The following is a 15,061-nucleotide window of genomic DNA, read 5'->3' as shown; positions in this document are numbered from 1 at the left end:
GGGTCTCACAGACGGGAAGGTGCAGGAGGGCGCTCAGCAGTGCTGGGTGTTTGTGTCACCCCGAGGCGGGCTGTCCGGGTCCCCTGGCTGCTCACCCTGCGCTCAGCCTTTCTGCACACTGTGCCCTGGCCCAGAGGGCGATTCCCTGAAGGTGGAGGTGAATACGGATGCCCCGGGGAGGGCAGCATCCCCTCACTCTCCCCCCGTCAGCTCAGTGCCTGCCCGAGCCGAGGGCAGGGGGCCGGTGTGTCTGCACACACACGCCTGCTTGGGAAAACACAGGTGAACCCACGACAAACCAGCCAAGGGAGTTTCATGGGTCACTGTGGCTTCACCACTAGACATTTTTCCAAGTCTGAGTAACCAAAGCTCCTCGCTGCCTGGGAGGAGATGGGCTGGGTGATGAAATCCTCCTGTGAGCTGCTCATCAGCAACGTGTTATCTTCAGCACTAATTGCTGCTTTCTTCTGCTGTTAACTAGTACCACAGGGATCACCAGCCTTACTCCGAACTCAAGCTGAGTTGACCTCCCTCCTCCCCATTACCGAAAGCGCTTGTGGTGGGACACTGGTGTCTCTGTGCAAAGCCTGGAGCCAACTTGCACACGCGTGTGCTACTGGCTGTGCTTGTTGCCACCAACCACCGTTAGTGAACGCATGATTGTCACCACAGCCACCAGTGTGCTGTGCAGTCCCACAGCTCAGCCAAAGCTGACGGTGAGGCCCTGAGGCAGCTCTGAGTGTGGTGCTGGGTGAGACCCCATCCCTTGGGAGAGGTGGGACCACTCCATGAAACATTGGCCTTGCAAAAACCCCTGGAAATGGAAAAAAAAAGCCTACGACCACCCATTTCCAAGTGGAGCAGCAGCCTTTGAAGGGTGGCTCGTTTAAAAATAATGCTGTATACAGCTCAGCTTCCAGATCACAGTCTGTGGCTCTGGAAAAAGAGGAATTTTTTTTTTTTTTCCCCTCCCCCCCATGAGAGAACCTCACATGCAGCTGCACTAGCTTGTAAGCTCTTCTGCTAGTAGAGCGTTTGTGGGGGTTTGTCTTTTTTTTGTTTTTTGTTTTTTGTTTTTTGGTTTTTTTTAACACCTCTCTGAAGCTTTAACAACTTGCACAGACAACAAGCAGTTTATGAAGCTGTCCCTGGGGAGGGGATGAAGCTATGCAGTCATGGCAAAGAGAGAACAGTCTTAAAAAAACCCCAACCAACCAAACAAACCCAACAAAAAAAAAAATAAAAATAAACAAAACACCTACCCCCAAAATACCTAAACCCAGCACTGGATGACAGTCGCTGGAGGCAGCCGTTCTCCTCCAGCTTGTCAGCCCCGGGGCAAGGTTACTGCCACAGCTGTCGTTTCCAGAAGGGCTGATTTATCCTCCATCCTTCACACCCTTCACGTCCCAGCATGTCTCTCGCTGCACTCCAATATTTTAATGTCAGATGACTTTTGAATGTAAGAAGGTAAATGGAACCAATGGCTGGAGTGACAAGCTGGGACAGCTCTGCACTTTGTTTACAGGGGCCAGAACAGCAGAGGTGACTCACACTCAAAGGCTTGTCTGAGCGAAAGCACGTGCCCTAGAAGAAAGCAGGGGGCTCTCATGCCTGCTTTTACCAAATTACATCTCCTCCTGGCCACACAGGGTCCAACACAACCACCATCAGCCCCTCCTGGTCTCACCTGCAGCCCCCATGGACCAGCATGTCTGCCCACAACTGGCTGCCAAATCCTACTATAAATTTCTGTCTAAATCAGCCATTTTGACTGCAGTTGCTCTAAATATCTCTCAGGAAAATGGTCCCAGCGTGCTCACAGCCAGGCCAGACTGTTCTGACTCTAGAGAGGCATTATTGATCTAGCTTAATGCCCGGGAAGGACACTGACATCTCTCATTCCAACTGCTCAAGGCTCCTACAAATGCAACTTTCAAGAAAAACAGGCATTTTTTGTGCACCACTTCCATTTCATTCCGTAGCTAAGTATGATGAAAGTCATTAAAAGCAAAGCATTAGGGAGACAGCAAGAGATCCTAACTATTTTCCACCTGAAATCACCGCAATTACAGTAGCTAGAGAAGAGGCAGGAGCAACCCTGGAGCAAACACGAAAGAGGTGCCAGGCAGCCCAGAAGAACAAGGGAGGAATTACAGTGTGTTCGTAAGGATCTGACTGCGGTTGTGCAAACAGAAAGGGTATTTGGCTAAGGATAGCTTCAGAGCGAGCATAACTCTCCCTGTTTCCTTCAGGCAAGTTCAGCACTCAAGCTAAGGCATGAATCCTATCAAAGGCCCTCAGGTTTCACTGCTTTTACCCCAGCTGCTCTCTTCCAAGTTGCTTAGCGTCACGTTCGGGTAACTGCCCTTTGGTACGCACATATCTGCTGGTTTCTCGGAAGCGCCTACACTTCAGAGTGTAGTACGTAGAGCAGGACTCCTGCAAGGAAGACTGTCACAAAGACATTTCCACCTCCGAGCAGTCGAGCTGAGCTGTTCCAACCCACTGACCTCCCATCAGCACTGTTTGCACACAGATGAGAAGGATGGGCGCTCGGCTTTCACAGCCTACTTCTTGCTCACGCCTGGTCCATGCCACCCATGAACATGCTCACATGAAGTTTCTTAAATCCAATACAACTTCAAAAACCACTGCAAAGGATGGAGGAGTTCTCCAGCTTCCACACAAAGAGGCTTGGGTATCCCACCCACTTGGGATTCATGCTCTTCAGGACACCGCTGCAGAAAAGCCGAGTGACCTGTCAAGCGCCGGTGCGGGAGCAATGGCGTTGAGCAGAACAGCCAAGTGCAGCTCCTCCGAACTCACTCAGAACAGGAGTTTTCCATCACCATCTCCGCATTTGTCGGAGGCTGGCTTGCACTTCTCCTGGATGGCAGTCTGAGGAAGGGGCTGGTTGGGTAGAGCTGAAATTGCTTAATGGAATGGGAACAATTATGAATGGCACAAGCTGAGATAAAAAAAAAAATGCATTCAGAATGTCTTTAATCATGTAACACTAAAACTTCTTTACAGTGTCATGGCAATCTACACTTCACCATCTGCTTGATTTTTGTTCTGCCCCCATTTCTCAAATACAGAATAAAAATGACATTTTAAAACAGAACACATGGCTGTTTCTACAAGACTTCACTGCTTCAAGTGAGTATTTTTTGCCTGTTAGTCTTGTATAAACTTCTTAGATCACCAGAATTCTTTCTTTCCGTAAGAATTTTAAAAGGTAAAGCTCTCTCCTCCCTACCCTCAGACCTGCACTATGTTACTAGGTATGCCTTCTGGTTTAGGATGGCAGCCTTTCTTCTAGGCTCAGTATGCACCTCAGCAATGGAAAGTTGGGGGGGGAGGGGGAAAAGAAGACATAATGAGTTATTTTAGGAGTATCTGCGTGTATTAAAGTTGAGAGGTTAGCTAGAAAGATTATATTTGGGGCAGAAGGATGCATCAAGCATCCATCAGGGCTTTGGAAGATACTCTGCACTACATTACACACGGAGGGATTTCGTTATGGACCATCAAAGAAACTGTTGCTACGAAAGACAGAAGAGACGATCTTTCCAGTGGAATTAATAGTGCCTTCGCTGTCCGAGCTGGACTCCGAATCACTACTTCCCGAGTAGGCGCCCAGGCCGGGCAGGATCCCGATGCACACAGCTGCTGAGGGACAGTGGACTGTGGAGCCTCCCACTGAGCTGCTCCCCAAGGGAACGCAGGATGGTTTTTCTGAAAGAGAGGTACCGCAGTCAAAAACGAGAACACAGGAAAGAGCTTTTAATCAGCCCAGGAAGTGCTGTGTGTCATTCACCTGCTATTGCCACATCAGCGGTGGATGATTGCAGGATTTAATTAAAGCATAAGGCAGCTTTATGCTGCGCTAAAACTATTCTGACAGGAAGGACTTGCTACCTCAGGGGATTTTATTTTTCTTCCCTCATCACTAGTTTAAGCCCAGCTCTATGCTGGCATTACAGATTTTTATTCTAAAGTTGTCAGTTTGATGCTTGTCAAGTAGCAAACCCACTAAATAAGAATAAATAGCTCTGCTTTGTGTAATTGAATAATTTTTTGTGATATGACAGCATAGTTGGGGAGAAGTTTTATACCATTACTCTGCTAGTCAACGTCTCCCCTCTTCCACAGCTAATTAATTATTTCCAGTGTTCTGAAAGTTTACTGAACAGAAGGAGATTCAGGAAGCGTCTTGGGTTGTCATTACACAATTGCAGCTCACCCTATTTGTGTCAGGGTATCTTGACAGCAAGTCAATTGCAGTCCTGACAGCTTAGACTGAAATGCAACTTAATTTTCCTTCTAGTTCCCCATAATTTTCGGAAACAAATTGGTTTCAGGGTGGACAAGATCACTTCATAGCATGAAAAGCTAACAGTGGAGGTACACAAATATATCAAAAGCTGCTGTGAAGAGGAAGAGGATGATCTGCTCTCCGTGTTTCCTGTTGACAGAACAAGCACTAGGCTTAAAATGCAGCTAGGGAGACCCCTATTAGTTATAAAGTAAAACTCTTTACGGGTAAAATCAGTTAAGCATTAGAATAAACTGTCTAAGGAGGGTGCACAATCTCTGTCTGTGGAGATTTAAGGGCAGCTTAGACAAACACCTGTCAGGAATGGTTTAGGCAGGGGATAGACTGTAGAGGTTCCCTCCAGCCCTGTTTTCTATAAAGGCTGCCAGCACCGATAGTTACCATTTCTACTGCTTTAAGAGAGAACATGCCAACCACAGTCTGTGCTATCTTGCATAATGAAGGAGCAGAAAAGCAAATCCTCTACCAGATCTAACACAGAGTCAGTTGCTGTTCAGGTGAGAGACAGAGAGCTTCCCACATGAGGAAATCAGGACATACCTTGATTCTTTTCATCATGATCAGTATCTAGTTTCAACCTCTTCACACTGTTACCACCATCTGAACTGTGAAAACATAAGAAAGCATCTTGTTCCTCATAAGCAACCACTCAATTACCGTGAAGTCAAAGTCACATCTTTGCCTCAAATGCTACAGTGAATGCCAGCAGGGTCCCCTGATGACCATCAGCACTTCTAACTGCTGTTAACTGGGGCTCCTCAGGGAACATGCAGGATCCTAGAAAGAGTCAACACCTACACTGCAAGCGTCAACTGTTAACCTGGGAAACAGAAACACACCTCTGGGAGTCAAAGTCAGACCTCTTGCACAGCAACCCAGAGCTGCCTCCTCATCTGGAAGTATCCCACAGGAGATCAGGAATGACTAATTGAGGTTCAGCCACCCCACATGACCGCAGGCTTGCACAAGTGGATGATTACCATGCTCACTGGTGCAACATCCGTGACTTTCCCCTTCCAGGGTTTCCTTCCCCGCCTTCAAACACCGAGAGCGCCTGTTCTAAAACATCTAGAAATCTTCCAGCCAGCAGGTTTTGTAGCACTTCACACACAGCTGCAGTGCCTGAACTTAAAAAGAAAGGGGTCTTTTTTGGGTCCAAAGTGGTGTTGTGGGAAAGGAACGTTACTTGGACTTCTGGTGCTTCAGAGCTTCTGTAACTCTTCCTTGTCACTGCTCAGGTTCTTTTTGCCCCTCTTGCACGTTCCCAATCCCCAGCCATCCATATAAACAAATGTTTCCTGGCTTCAGCTGTGATGAACTAAAGTGATGAAGAAGCATTTTTATGCAATAACTCTTTTCTGCCCCTGTCAGAACATGCAGTACAGATGAAAGGTTATTCAGGGCAGGAAGGTTTTAATAGTAATACAGCCTTTAGAGGAAACTACAAAGCTCAGATAGCAGATGTTGTGCTCACGCTACACTTGGTTTTGGCCAGTTTGCAACAAAAGATAAGACGGCAAAAATAGAAGACCGCGAAGCAAATCTGCGATGGCACTGACATGTCAGTTAAGATGCTCTCTTCAAATAGATGCCATCTGCAGACTTTAGATGTGCCATTAAGCACATGCCAGCTCCTCTACATCCTACTGGGTTAAGTACTAGTAGTTACAAGAAAAAAAAATTGTTGGCTGCTTGTTATCAGTTCTGGGTTTCTCTTCTCTTCTCTGCCCTCCAAAAACCCAAACAACTACCCAGCGCCCCGCCATGATTAGGTGGTGGAAGTGCTTACTTCAGTTTCCAGACGTGCAATTACTGCTGTACCAGGAGCTAAACATCACCCTACAAGATAAGCTTCTAAAATAATCTCTCATTCTCTGGGACAGATTCAAAAACACTGACGGAATTTCTAGATGTCAGTAATCATCTCAAGTATTAGACGACTCATCTATGGGAAGTAACTCTGGTCCCACATGCCTAGTTTCTCCATAACCTGTAGCACACCAGCAGCTGCATTTGCAGGCCAAGATCAAAACAGCAGAGATCACAAACCCAGTTGCCATCTCCCAAGGATGGGAAGGCTGTTGATGTACCAGCACAAATCAGTGAGGAACAAGGGAAGTTTGCCTGGTGCCCTCAGGATCAAATGGATACACAAAGCTCTTTTCTTGTGACCTATGTCTCCCCCATGCTGGCCCCAGCAGCAATTAATCTATTTTCGACACAGATAAAATCAGCTGATAAATTATGCAGACCTGAATGAAATTACATGAGTGAGGTGACACTGATATCTACAAATAGAGATGGAAAAGAGATTCCCTCTAGATCCCCAAGAAGGATTGCCCAAGCCTGGCAGTCTAGAATGAAGAGTCTACCCGCTTGCTTTATACACACTTATCTATTTGAATTGCTTCATGTTTTTCCCACAGTTTGTGAGAGCCTATAGAAACAAGGCTGGTCTTTTCTTCTACCTCCCCCCTTTTTTCTTTAGGGCTAAGGTTTACACCTCACTCTCTGGAGGCAGTTTTGGCTTGTCTCCCTTTACACTGCTAACTGGGTTCCGTTCCTCCTGAATTTATAGAGGTGTGAAACTAACCTTCTGTGTTTCACAGCTCCTGCCAACAGCTTTGCCTGAGAGAATTTGTTCTTGTTTTCCACTGACTTCATGGGCAATTTCTTCTCAGTTTCCTTCTTTGGGTCCATACTGACACCCACTTTGGTGAGAGTGCTGTGAATTAAGGGTTAAGGATCAACCAGGAAGGAGCGAAAGCAACAGACACTTCCTCTCCGCTTCCTCTCCGATATATTTAGCCAGCTTTGCTGACAGCAGCGACCGAAGTTCATTCACATATTCTATCAAAATAAACTTATTTGTAATGACATTTAGCTCGCACCTTCAGCCAAGACAGAAGAGACTTCACCCTTGGGGTTTGGAGCTCTCTCGCTCTCTCTCTACCAGCTCTTCCTCTGAAGACATCCAGGCAGTAGACTAAGAACTGCTTTGCTAAAGTCAGAAAGGTGCAACACACAACAAATCCGGCACCCATAAACATACCCATTGTCTTGCCTTTTCCTGAAGGTCTTAGAAAAGCAAAAAGGTCAGACTGGACCAAAAATTAATAATAAATAAATAAATGGCAATGCAGTACTTCCCCCTTCTATGGGGATCAACGCATTTGTAATTCAAATTTGCTGCTTTAACCCCCTAATCCTTACCAAAAAAAAAAAAGCTAAGTAGCAATACATGGGCTCACTTCCACTCCTCAAACCCCACTTTGGCTGAGCCCAGCGGCCTTCAGCCCACCAAAGTGCAACAGTTCAATTTTGTTTTGGCATTTATCACTAACTTTTCAGCTCATCTCTCTGTAAGGGCCACATGGCTATTACGGCCGGTTTGAACACCAACTCCAAGAGGAAGGAGACAGATCTGATTAAGGGTGCATGTGATCCAAGATTCACCCAAAGAGACTGCCACCGCACAGAAAAAATAAGTAGCTTAAAAGAGTGTTAGCAAGGTGGGATGCAGCTGAAACCTATAATGAGGTGGAGAAACTTAAGCAGGTTCTCAGACAGGATAAGAAGGAGCTTGGTCTGTTATTAAGGCACACTCACTCTGCACACACACTAGACAGCTCTCCTTCTGTGGTAGGATCTAGTTGCGTCCCTGATAACAGTTAATATCCAGCTGGATCTGATGAAATGACGTCCATCGAACATCCTGTTTGTTAATAAACTTTTAAACTGCATATAGCAAAGGAAAATCAACCTAATTTAAAAGGGTATTTGTTTATACCCCTAAATCTAGCTTTCGACCAGTTTATTCTCTGATTACAACTCCGCTGACCAGGTGACATAACCACAAGCTAGAGTTTCACCCCACAAAATCTGCCCCAGTTATTGCAGACAAATATTGGACAGTGAATTTCACATTGATGGATCATGTATTTGAAGTCATACTGCTTTTTCCCCAGTGAACATCTGCAAATCAAAACCTCTTACACCTTAGAACTGACACACTCAAAGTCTCCACTCACTTTACAATTAGGAGTATTCAGACACCATTCCTTATTTCATCTTCCTAAGGATACAGCCGTAACCCACACTGCTCCTTACCTCAACTGAAAGTCTCAGTCAAAACCAGGCTATTCAATTCCATTTATTTTTTAAGATGTCACAGGAGTGCCATCCTGTGGCTATCAGAAGCAATCTGAAAACTTGTGTTGAACGTGGTTGCAACACACGATTCCACACACTGCACTGTTCAACTTCCACATTTAGGTTCGTTACCTTGTCACTTTATAACACTGCACTACAAAAGCCTGGCTGAGGAACCCCAAGGCTTTTCTTTTAAAAGATACCGAATTACAGGCTTTTCACTTCCATCCGGGATGCCATTCTCCTAACACTCCTCAACTACTAGAGACACAACAGCATATTTTTAACAGAGATTTTATATGTACTGCTGCCGTTAGCAAATGTAACACTATATCTAGCCAAGAAGCGTCCCCTCTCAGGAAGGTTACATTAGCAATAAACCTCTCAATCCTAAATATCAGCTGTATTAAAAAATGCTGTCCTACAGTAAAGCCTGCTTCTTGGAGGGGGACTTTTCCCACATTTACCTAGGATTTAAGACAAGAGGACATTGTTCTCGAACATTTCTCGGAACTGGCTTTAAACAAGTTATCTATAAATCTTTAAACACTGTCAGACCAGCGGGGTCTGGGTAGGGTAAGGAACAAAAAAACACTTGTCATTCATGTAGGAGGAAGCAAAATTCCTATGCATCCATGCATATGAATTTCTTATGCTTGAGAGCGCATTAAAATATTCCAAAGCATGTTTATCCTTAAGCTGTATGATTTCATGATTTTTCAACCTAAAAAATGAAGGAAAAAAAGAAAGAAAAAAGCTCTGTACTTGAATATTGACGTAGGTTTTACCATGAAATTAATGTCTCTGGGTAGCTTATTGGATGTTGTACTAGGAAAAAGACCAAATAATCAAACCCACTGGGTTGACCTTCCTCTTACTAGTTTGGAAAAGCACTTGAACAGTACACGTTTACCTAGTACTCACTGGTTTTTGTCACTGTAGTGATAAACCATTAGTAACACCTGCAGATGTAAAAACACCTTTTGCATTTTAGAAGAATACCACCAAAATTTTCAAATACAGATGAGAGATTGCTCTGAGGTTGCTTGAAATATTATGGATAAATAAATAAATAATAATAAAAAAAAATTTAACAAAAGGAAACAGAATAGGAAAAACTTCTCAGATTCTCAAGAGATGAGGTGACTATATAACACTCGCCCTCCCTCTACCCCATCAGCAAATGGTTCTACAGTTTAATTTACAGCAAGACTTCAGATACAGAGCCAGACTAGGACTGCAAAGACTGAGGTCAGACGGCCTGTACATCTTGAACAGGCCCTGCTCAGTAAATTCAGGGATCAGTGTGTTATGCGGCTAATTCAAGACAACATAAGATTGCCTGTGGGCTGGTATGGTTCACCCCAGATGTATGTGACCTAACTAGAGCTGTCAGCTGCTGCCACAGCACAATCTTATACTGCACGTCCTTGCATCAGCCAGACCCACAAGTGACCATCACCAAAACTAAATATATCTCATGAACATCCCATTATTAGGTCCAACAAATCAAGAAAATATTCCAAATCCATCAACCAACTATTGCCTCTTTCTGAAGCAAAAAAATGCATCCCTATTGCTTTTTCATAAACACATTACTGCAGTAACTAAGATGCTTTTCACAGAACACATGCTATACATTGTAAATCATTAACGCAGATCCTTGTAGCATTGGCACTATTCAGCTTTATTTGCTGACTGGTTTCGGTCACCTCCTTGTGTCCATAAACTCTTTTGTTTATACTAAAGCATCCTTGAGAACTGGGGCTTTGTTCACTGATGACTTAAAAGCACTGGTTTTCTTTAGGAGGCAAAGAAACCATCGGGTTCTGCACAGATTCAGTAAACCTCAGAAAGCCCCAACATTTAGATTAGCACAGAAATCCTCAAATCATTCCAACCTCCCATGACTGGCACTGATCAGAGAGAAAAAGCATCTTGTATTATTTTCTAGCACATCTTCATGAAAATTTGGCATTTAATAGCAAAGCCAAACTGTCCTGCTCTTAGTACTGCCTAAAAGTCTGTATTACCCAAAGGAGCTGAGTCTCCATGGGCACCGACTTCCCAGATGAATGTCAGCGTATCTGCATAGATGTGTTTAATTTCTCATCCTGCAGCTTTCAGCAAGGGAGAAAGTAGCTAATGCTTCAAGAGTAATAACAGAGAGCGCAATTCAAACAGTATTTCAAACAGGTATTTTAAAAACAGCCAATAAGTAGTTAAAAAAAAACCAAAACCAACCAAACAAGAACATTTACTTTTCAATAAGAAGACAAAAGCAAAATATTAGAAGTAATATGCTGTTTCACCTTTATGTTCTCTTTCTCTTTTTAGCTATGGTATTTCATGCCCTCAATAATGGAAAAAAAAACCCAAACAATGGGGAGGGGGAGAAGGAAATAAAAGTACCAAAGACATTGCAGGGTTGAGGGTGGGGAATATCAAACGTTACAGTGGGAAATCCAATGAAAACATTAAACTCTAGAAGTCTATCATTGTGCATGTTCTGTAGAGCAGTTTTATAGAAAGAATGTCAATGACAGAATCCCACTACAGCCCAGTCTCTCAACCTTCTCTAAATAACCACCAGCCATTTTAATGCAAAGGATATTCTGTATTCATTTAGTTCTTTCAGCTCTTCTTCCCTTCGTTGCTTTTCCAGTAGCTCTTGCTGCCGAGAAACCTCATCAAGGAAATGTGTCTCATCTTCATCTAAGCCTCTTACCATATTTTCTGGACAAAGGAAAAGAATGCATATCGATAAGCTAAAACCACTTAGGGAGCAGCCATTTATTTTGCATTACTTCGCCATTCACTTAGAATATCTTCCAACGATTTCCAGCTGCCCCAGAAAACGTAGGTGAGCATCCACATCTGGCATATGACATTTCTAATACTGCCGAGGCAGAACAATTTGCACAAAGTCACTGGGACCGTGGAGAGTAGAGCCCTGGGCGACTGAGTGAATTGGGTATCCCAGCAGGCATGCTGTCGTGCCGAGAAAAGGATACAAAGCAAACTCCACAAGCTATCAGCAGGATTCTGTAATTAAGGAGTAAAAATACTTCCAGGTTAATGATACTGGACGCTAACAAGCTGAAATTCTTACACACTAAAGCACACAAACTACCATAAACTAATACAGTTTGAACACAACACTATTACTACAGGGAAAAGCAAGACACAAATCATAGGAAGCCATGAAATGCTATTGGGCTTGCTGATATAATTTAGGAAAATTGAGGAAGTTTTCACACAAACAGCCTTGCTGCAGTTCTGAAATCCCATTTGGAACAGGTTACACAAAACATTAAGCAATGACATATTTGATGTTTTGGTTTCAGATACCAAGTTTAAGCCTGTCTCTTCAGAATCTGTTCTTCAACCAACCAGTAATGGGAAAAAACCACGCTACTATCTTGCCTCAAAACAGGAAGCAAACTTTCTTACAGCAAACAATTAGTAACTTAAGCAAGATTAACATCTGTTAAAATTAAAAAAAAAAAGTAGAAGCAAGACAATTTTAACTTCCAAATAAAAACAAATTATTTCTAAACATGCTACTCTAAGGAAAGTACACGCTGGTGCAGTAGGAAGGCCTTTTATTTTCTGTTCTGCAAATGTTCAACATCTTTTTAAATTTTATTTTTTTTTTAAAGACCAAGTCTTGCTGTTTGTAGTCATCCTCAGAAATCTTAACCCAAACATCACCTTTAGTCTTCATTACAGTTTAATTCTGTAAGAGGATTTTTAGGCTTTTATATGAGATCACCATATTTTTTTTTAATCTTCACCCACATAGTCAAGTCCTACTTAGTTTAATGGCAAGCTAAGAAATCCAAAATAATTGGCAAGTGTCTGCTTTTGACAAAAAAGCTCTAGAAATCAGTTGTTGTTTGAGGTTACCTTTTAAAAGGCTGAGCCCTACTCTTTCCAACTCTGAGAATGCAGAGCTCATTTGCAAATCTTTAAACAATAACTTGTGGGATTCACTACTACTACTGCTGAGGGCGCCTTCAGACAGACAGCAAAAGCAGTGAAACTCTGGACAGTTTTTGAAGCGCGTGACACGAATTCATTTCATTCTCTGCTTGTCTGATCTGCAAACGAAGGAGAAGCAGCCATGGAGATCCTTACGGCTGACCTTACTGAGGTTCCCTACTAAAGAGTGTGCAGTAGGCTTTAGCTCTCCAGGTTAGCAGGTAGCTGTTATTCTGCAAGGATTGCCTTAAAAGCAGCAGTTGGTTTACCTCTCAGGGATGCTTCGCCTTCCAGTACTTGGTTTACAGGTTTCCTGAACCAAAGGGAAGACACTGCAGATCTAATATAACTCGGCAAGGGAAACAATAAACTGAGACAGTAATCAGAAGCCTTTCCCATCCAGGCTAGTAGGAGTCAGTTTTCTGGTGGCTACTTGGACAAGAATTGCTTAGTCACATCACCAAAGATTACTTGGATCAAAAGTTTACTGAAGTAAACAGCAAAATCTCCAGCTGGAAAGAGTCCTGTAGGTACAGTTGGAGACTTTAATGCCACTGTCTGTTACTTTTCACCACCAAAAATATAAGCGAAACGTAAGAGAGAGGGAATAGCTTCCACTTATCCTTATTCTGGTTACCATAATAATTCAGAAAGAAAATTTTAAAGTTGCATTTTAGAGAAGACTAGTATTATTTTTAATTTAAAATGCTGCAACATTCTACTAAAATTATTTTACTTTGAAAAGTAAGACATTCTTGCAATGATGAATAACCTAGCAGAAGGAACTGTTAGTCAGTATACTGATTTTCGTCTACACAAAGGTTTAGAGTAACTAAGTTTGTGTGTTTATGCAAATACAATTCTTCAGTATTAAAGTGTTTCTCCTCCCAAGCCCCAGCATCAATTCTGACTGATCAGAATGACAGTGCACTAAACTTATTTTCTACTCCTCCAAAATTCCCATGGATAGAAAAAATACTTAGGAACATTTTACGGCAAATTCAAGCATATCAGGGGACAAATCGTGTCACAAGTGGCCAAACTGGGCTGAACTCTGATGAGGTAAACTAGTGGTCCACAGGCCACCCACTCCTCTTTAGTAGTCAGTTCCTCCCACTTACCTTCTCCCAAAGAAATTTGGCTATAGGAACAATTCTAAAAGTATCTACTACAAAACAGGAAAGGCAATCACAGTCATCAGTAATGTACTCACTAGCGTCTGCAGGCGCAGGGAGTTTTAGCTAACAGAACTCAAAGGTCGAGCTATAAAGGTCAAACATAGTTTTGTTGCATTGCAAATACAAGAGAAATTCTAGACAAAATCCAGTTAGGCAAACTGGAGATTAAAGGACACAATAGTTTGAGGGTAAGGCTTCCAGCTAAAGAACCAAAACCCACCTTAAAATGTAGTCCTCGTTTCGCTTTAGATAGAGCAAATAGCTCCCTTTTTCCCCAAAATGGTTGACTAATAATTTTCTAGTTCTCATTATCATCTTTGCACTCAGCAGCACATACACAGGTGATACAATGCAAAGGACTTTTCTATAAAACCAGAAATTCAAATATCAGTAGAAATTAGGTTCTATTTCATTAGAAGAGTTAAATATCTACTTTTTTAATCAACTCCTGTATGTTTACTTCTTCCAAATAGTAATCTTGAGCCTCAAATCACTTTTGCATCAACTAAATACAGCTTGGAAATGTACCAGCTGCTAGAAGAAGATTTCTTTTTATTGATTCAAATAGGATGATCTTGTGTTAAAGCATGAGTTAAAGAGTCATAAAACCACGTTACATTTCCACTTCTTCATAGATTGGCAACAGAGTTGTTGTTGTGGTTTTTTTTAATTTAACATGTAAAATAAGACTAGTATTCCACACTTTACAGGAATGCAGCTTCATAACTGCAAGCAATTTTTGAGTTCTATATGTGTGCAGTGCTGTCCTGGTGCCATAAGAACTGTTACCTGCAGAAACATCCACCGTCTCTGAAAAATACAAGATTTCACTGACACTGTTCTGAAGCCTCAGTTTGTCTCTCAGAGAGGCAGACAAGACACACAGATACGTCCCTTAGTCAGATGTTGTATACAGCTGTTGCACACAATACATGCAGTTTGCTGGGTTTCAATTCAAAATAGTAACTTCTGGTGCTTACTGAATTTAAATTGCTCCTCAAACTCCTGCTGCTTCTTTTCTCTCTGTTCCTGAAGTCTTTCATACAATGAGCGTGGGTCATACGCCTCCTCTGGGCATTCTGAAAGGAACAAATCAGGAAATGAGCCACTATGTTAGAAATACTAAATCACCAACAGTCCCTAGTTCCTTCATGCAAAAACCTTTCGAACTTGCAGAATATAAGCTATTACTTTTAGTTTTGTTTTCCACAAAAGTGAATTATTCTCCAGTCTCTTTCTTATAATTATTAACATCTACCCCGTACCTTCTGGATCCTCAGGTTTTCGGACCTTTTCCCATTCCTCTTGCCTTCTCTTTCGCCGCTCCTCTAGCTCCGATTCAGACACAAACCTCTTGTTAATCACCAGGTCAGCAGTACCATCTCCCCCATCCATTGTGGAACAG

At 42.7% G+C, this 15,061-nt stretch overlaps 1 protein-coding gene across 1 annotated transcript; it reads right to left on the bottom strand.

Annotated features, from left to right (window-relative positions):
- Window positions 1–2,993: 2,993 nt before the first annotated feature.
- Window positions 2,994–15,061, bottom strand: FAM192A (family with sequence similarity 192, member A). The gene is made up of 6 exons (XM_009894463.1): window positions 14,922–15,061; window positions 14,637–14,735; window positions 11,109–11,230; window positions 6,936–7,069; window positions 4,883–4,947; window positions 2,994–3,741 (listed from the first exon to the last, which is right to left on the bottom strand). The coding sequence occupies exons 1-6, from the start codon at window positions 15,049–15,051 to the stop codon at window positions 3,524–3,526; spliced, it is 768 nt and encodes a 255-aa protein (XP_009892765.1). The 5' UTR covers window positions 15,052–15,061; the 3' UTR covers window positions 2,994–3,523.

The sequence above is a fragment of the Charadrius vociferus genome, unplaced genomic scaffold, assembly GCF_000708025.1.
Source record: "Charadrius vociferus isolate BGI_N301 unplaced genomic scaffold, ASM70802v2 scaffold621, whole genome shotgun sequence".
Classification (NCBI taxonomy): domain Eukaryota; kingdom Metazoa; phylum Chordata; class Aves; order Charadriiformes; family Charadriidae; genus Charadrius; species Charadrius vociferus.
This window is presented reverse-complemented; position numbering and strand designations above follow the sequence as displayed.

Bases quoted from the DNA above. Each gene is read 5' to 3' on its own strand.
- FAM192A (XM_009894463.1), bottom strand. From the start codon at position 15,051: ATGGATGGGGGAGATGGTACTGCTGACCTGGTGATTAACAAGAGGTTT. The intron at 14,736-14,921 runs GTACGGGGTAGA...TGTTCCTTTCAG, and splicing joins AAAACCTGAGGATCCAGAAG to AATGCCCAGAGGAGGCGTAT. The intron at 4,948-6,935 runs GTTAGTTTCACA...ATGTTTTCACAG, and splicing joins GGAGCTGTGAAACACAGAAG to TTCAGATGGTGGTAACAGTG.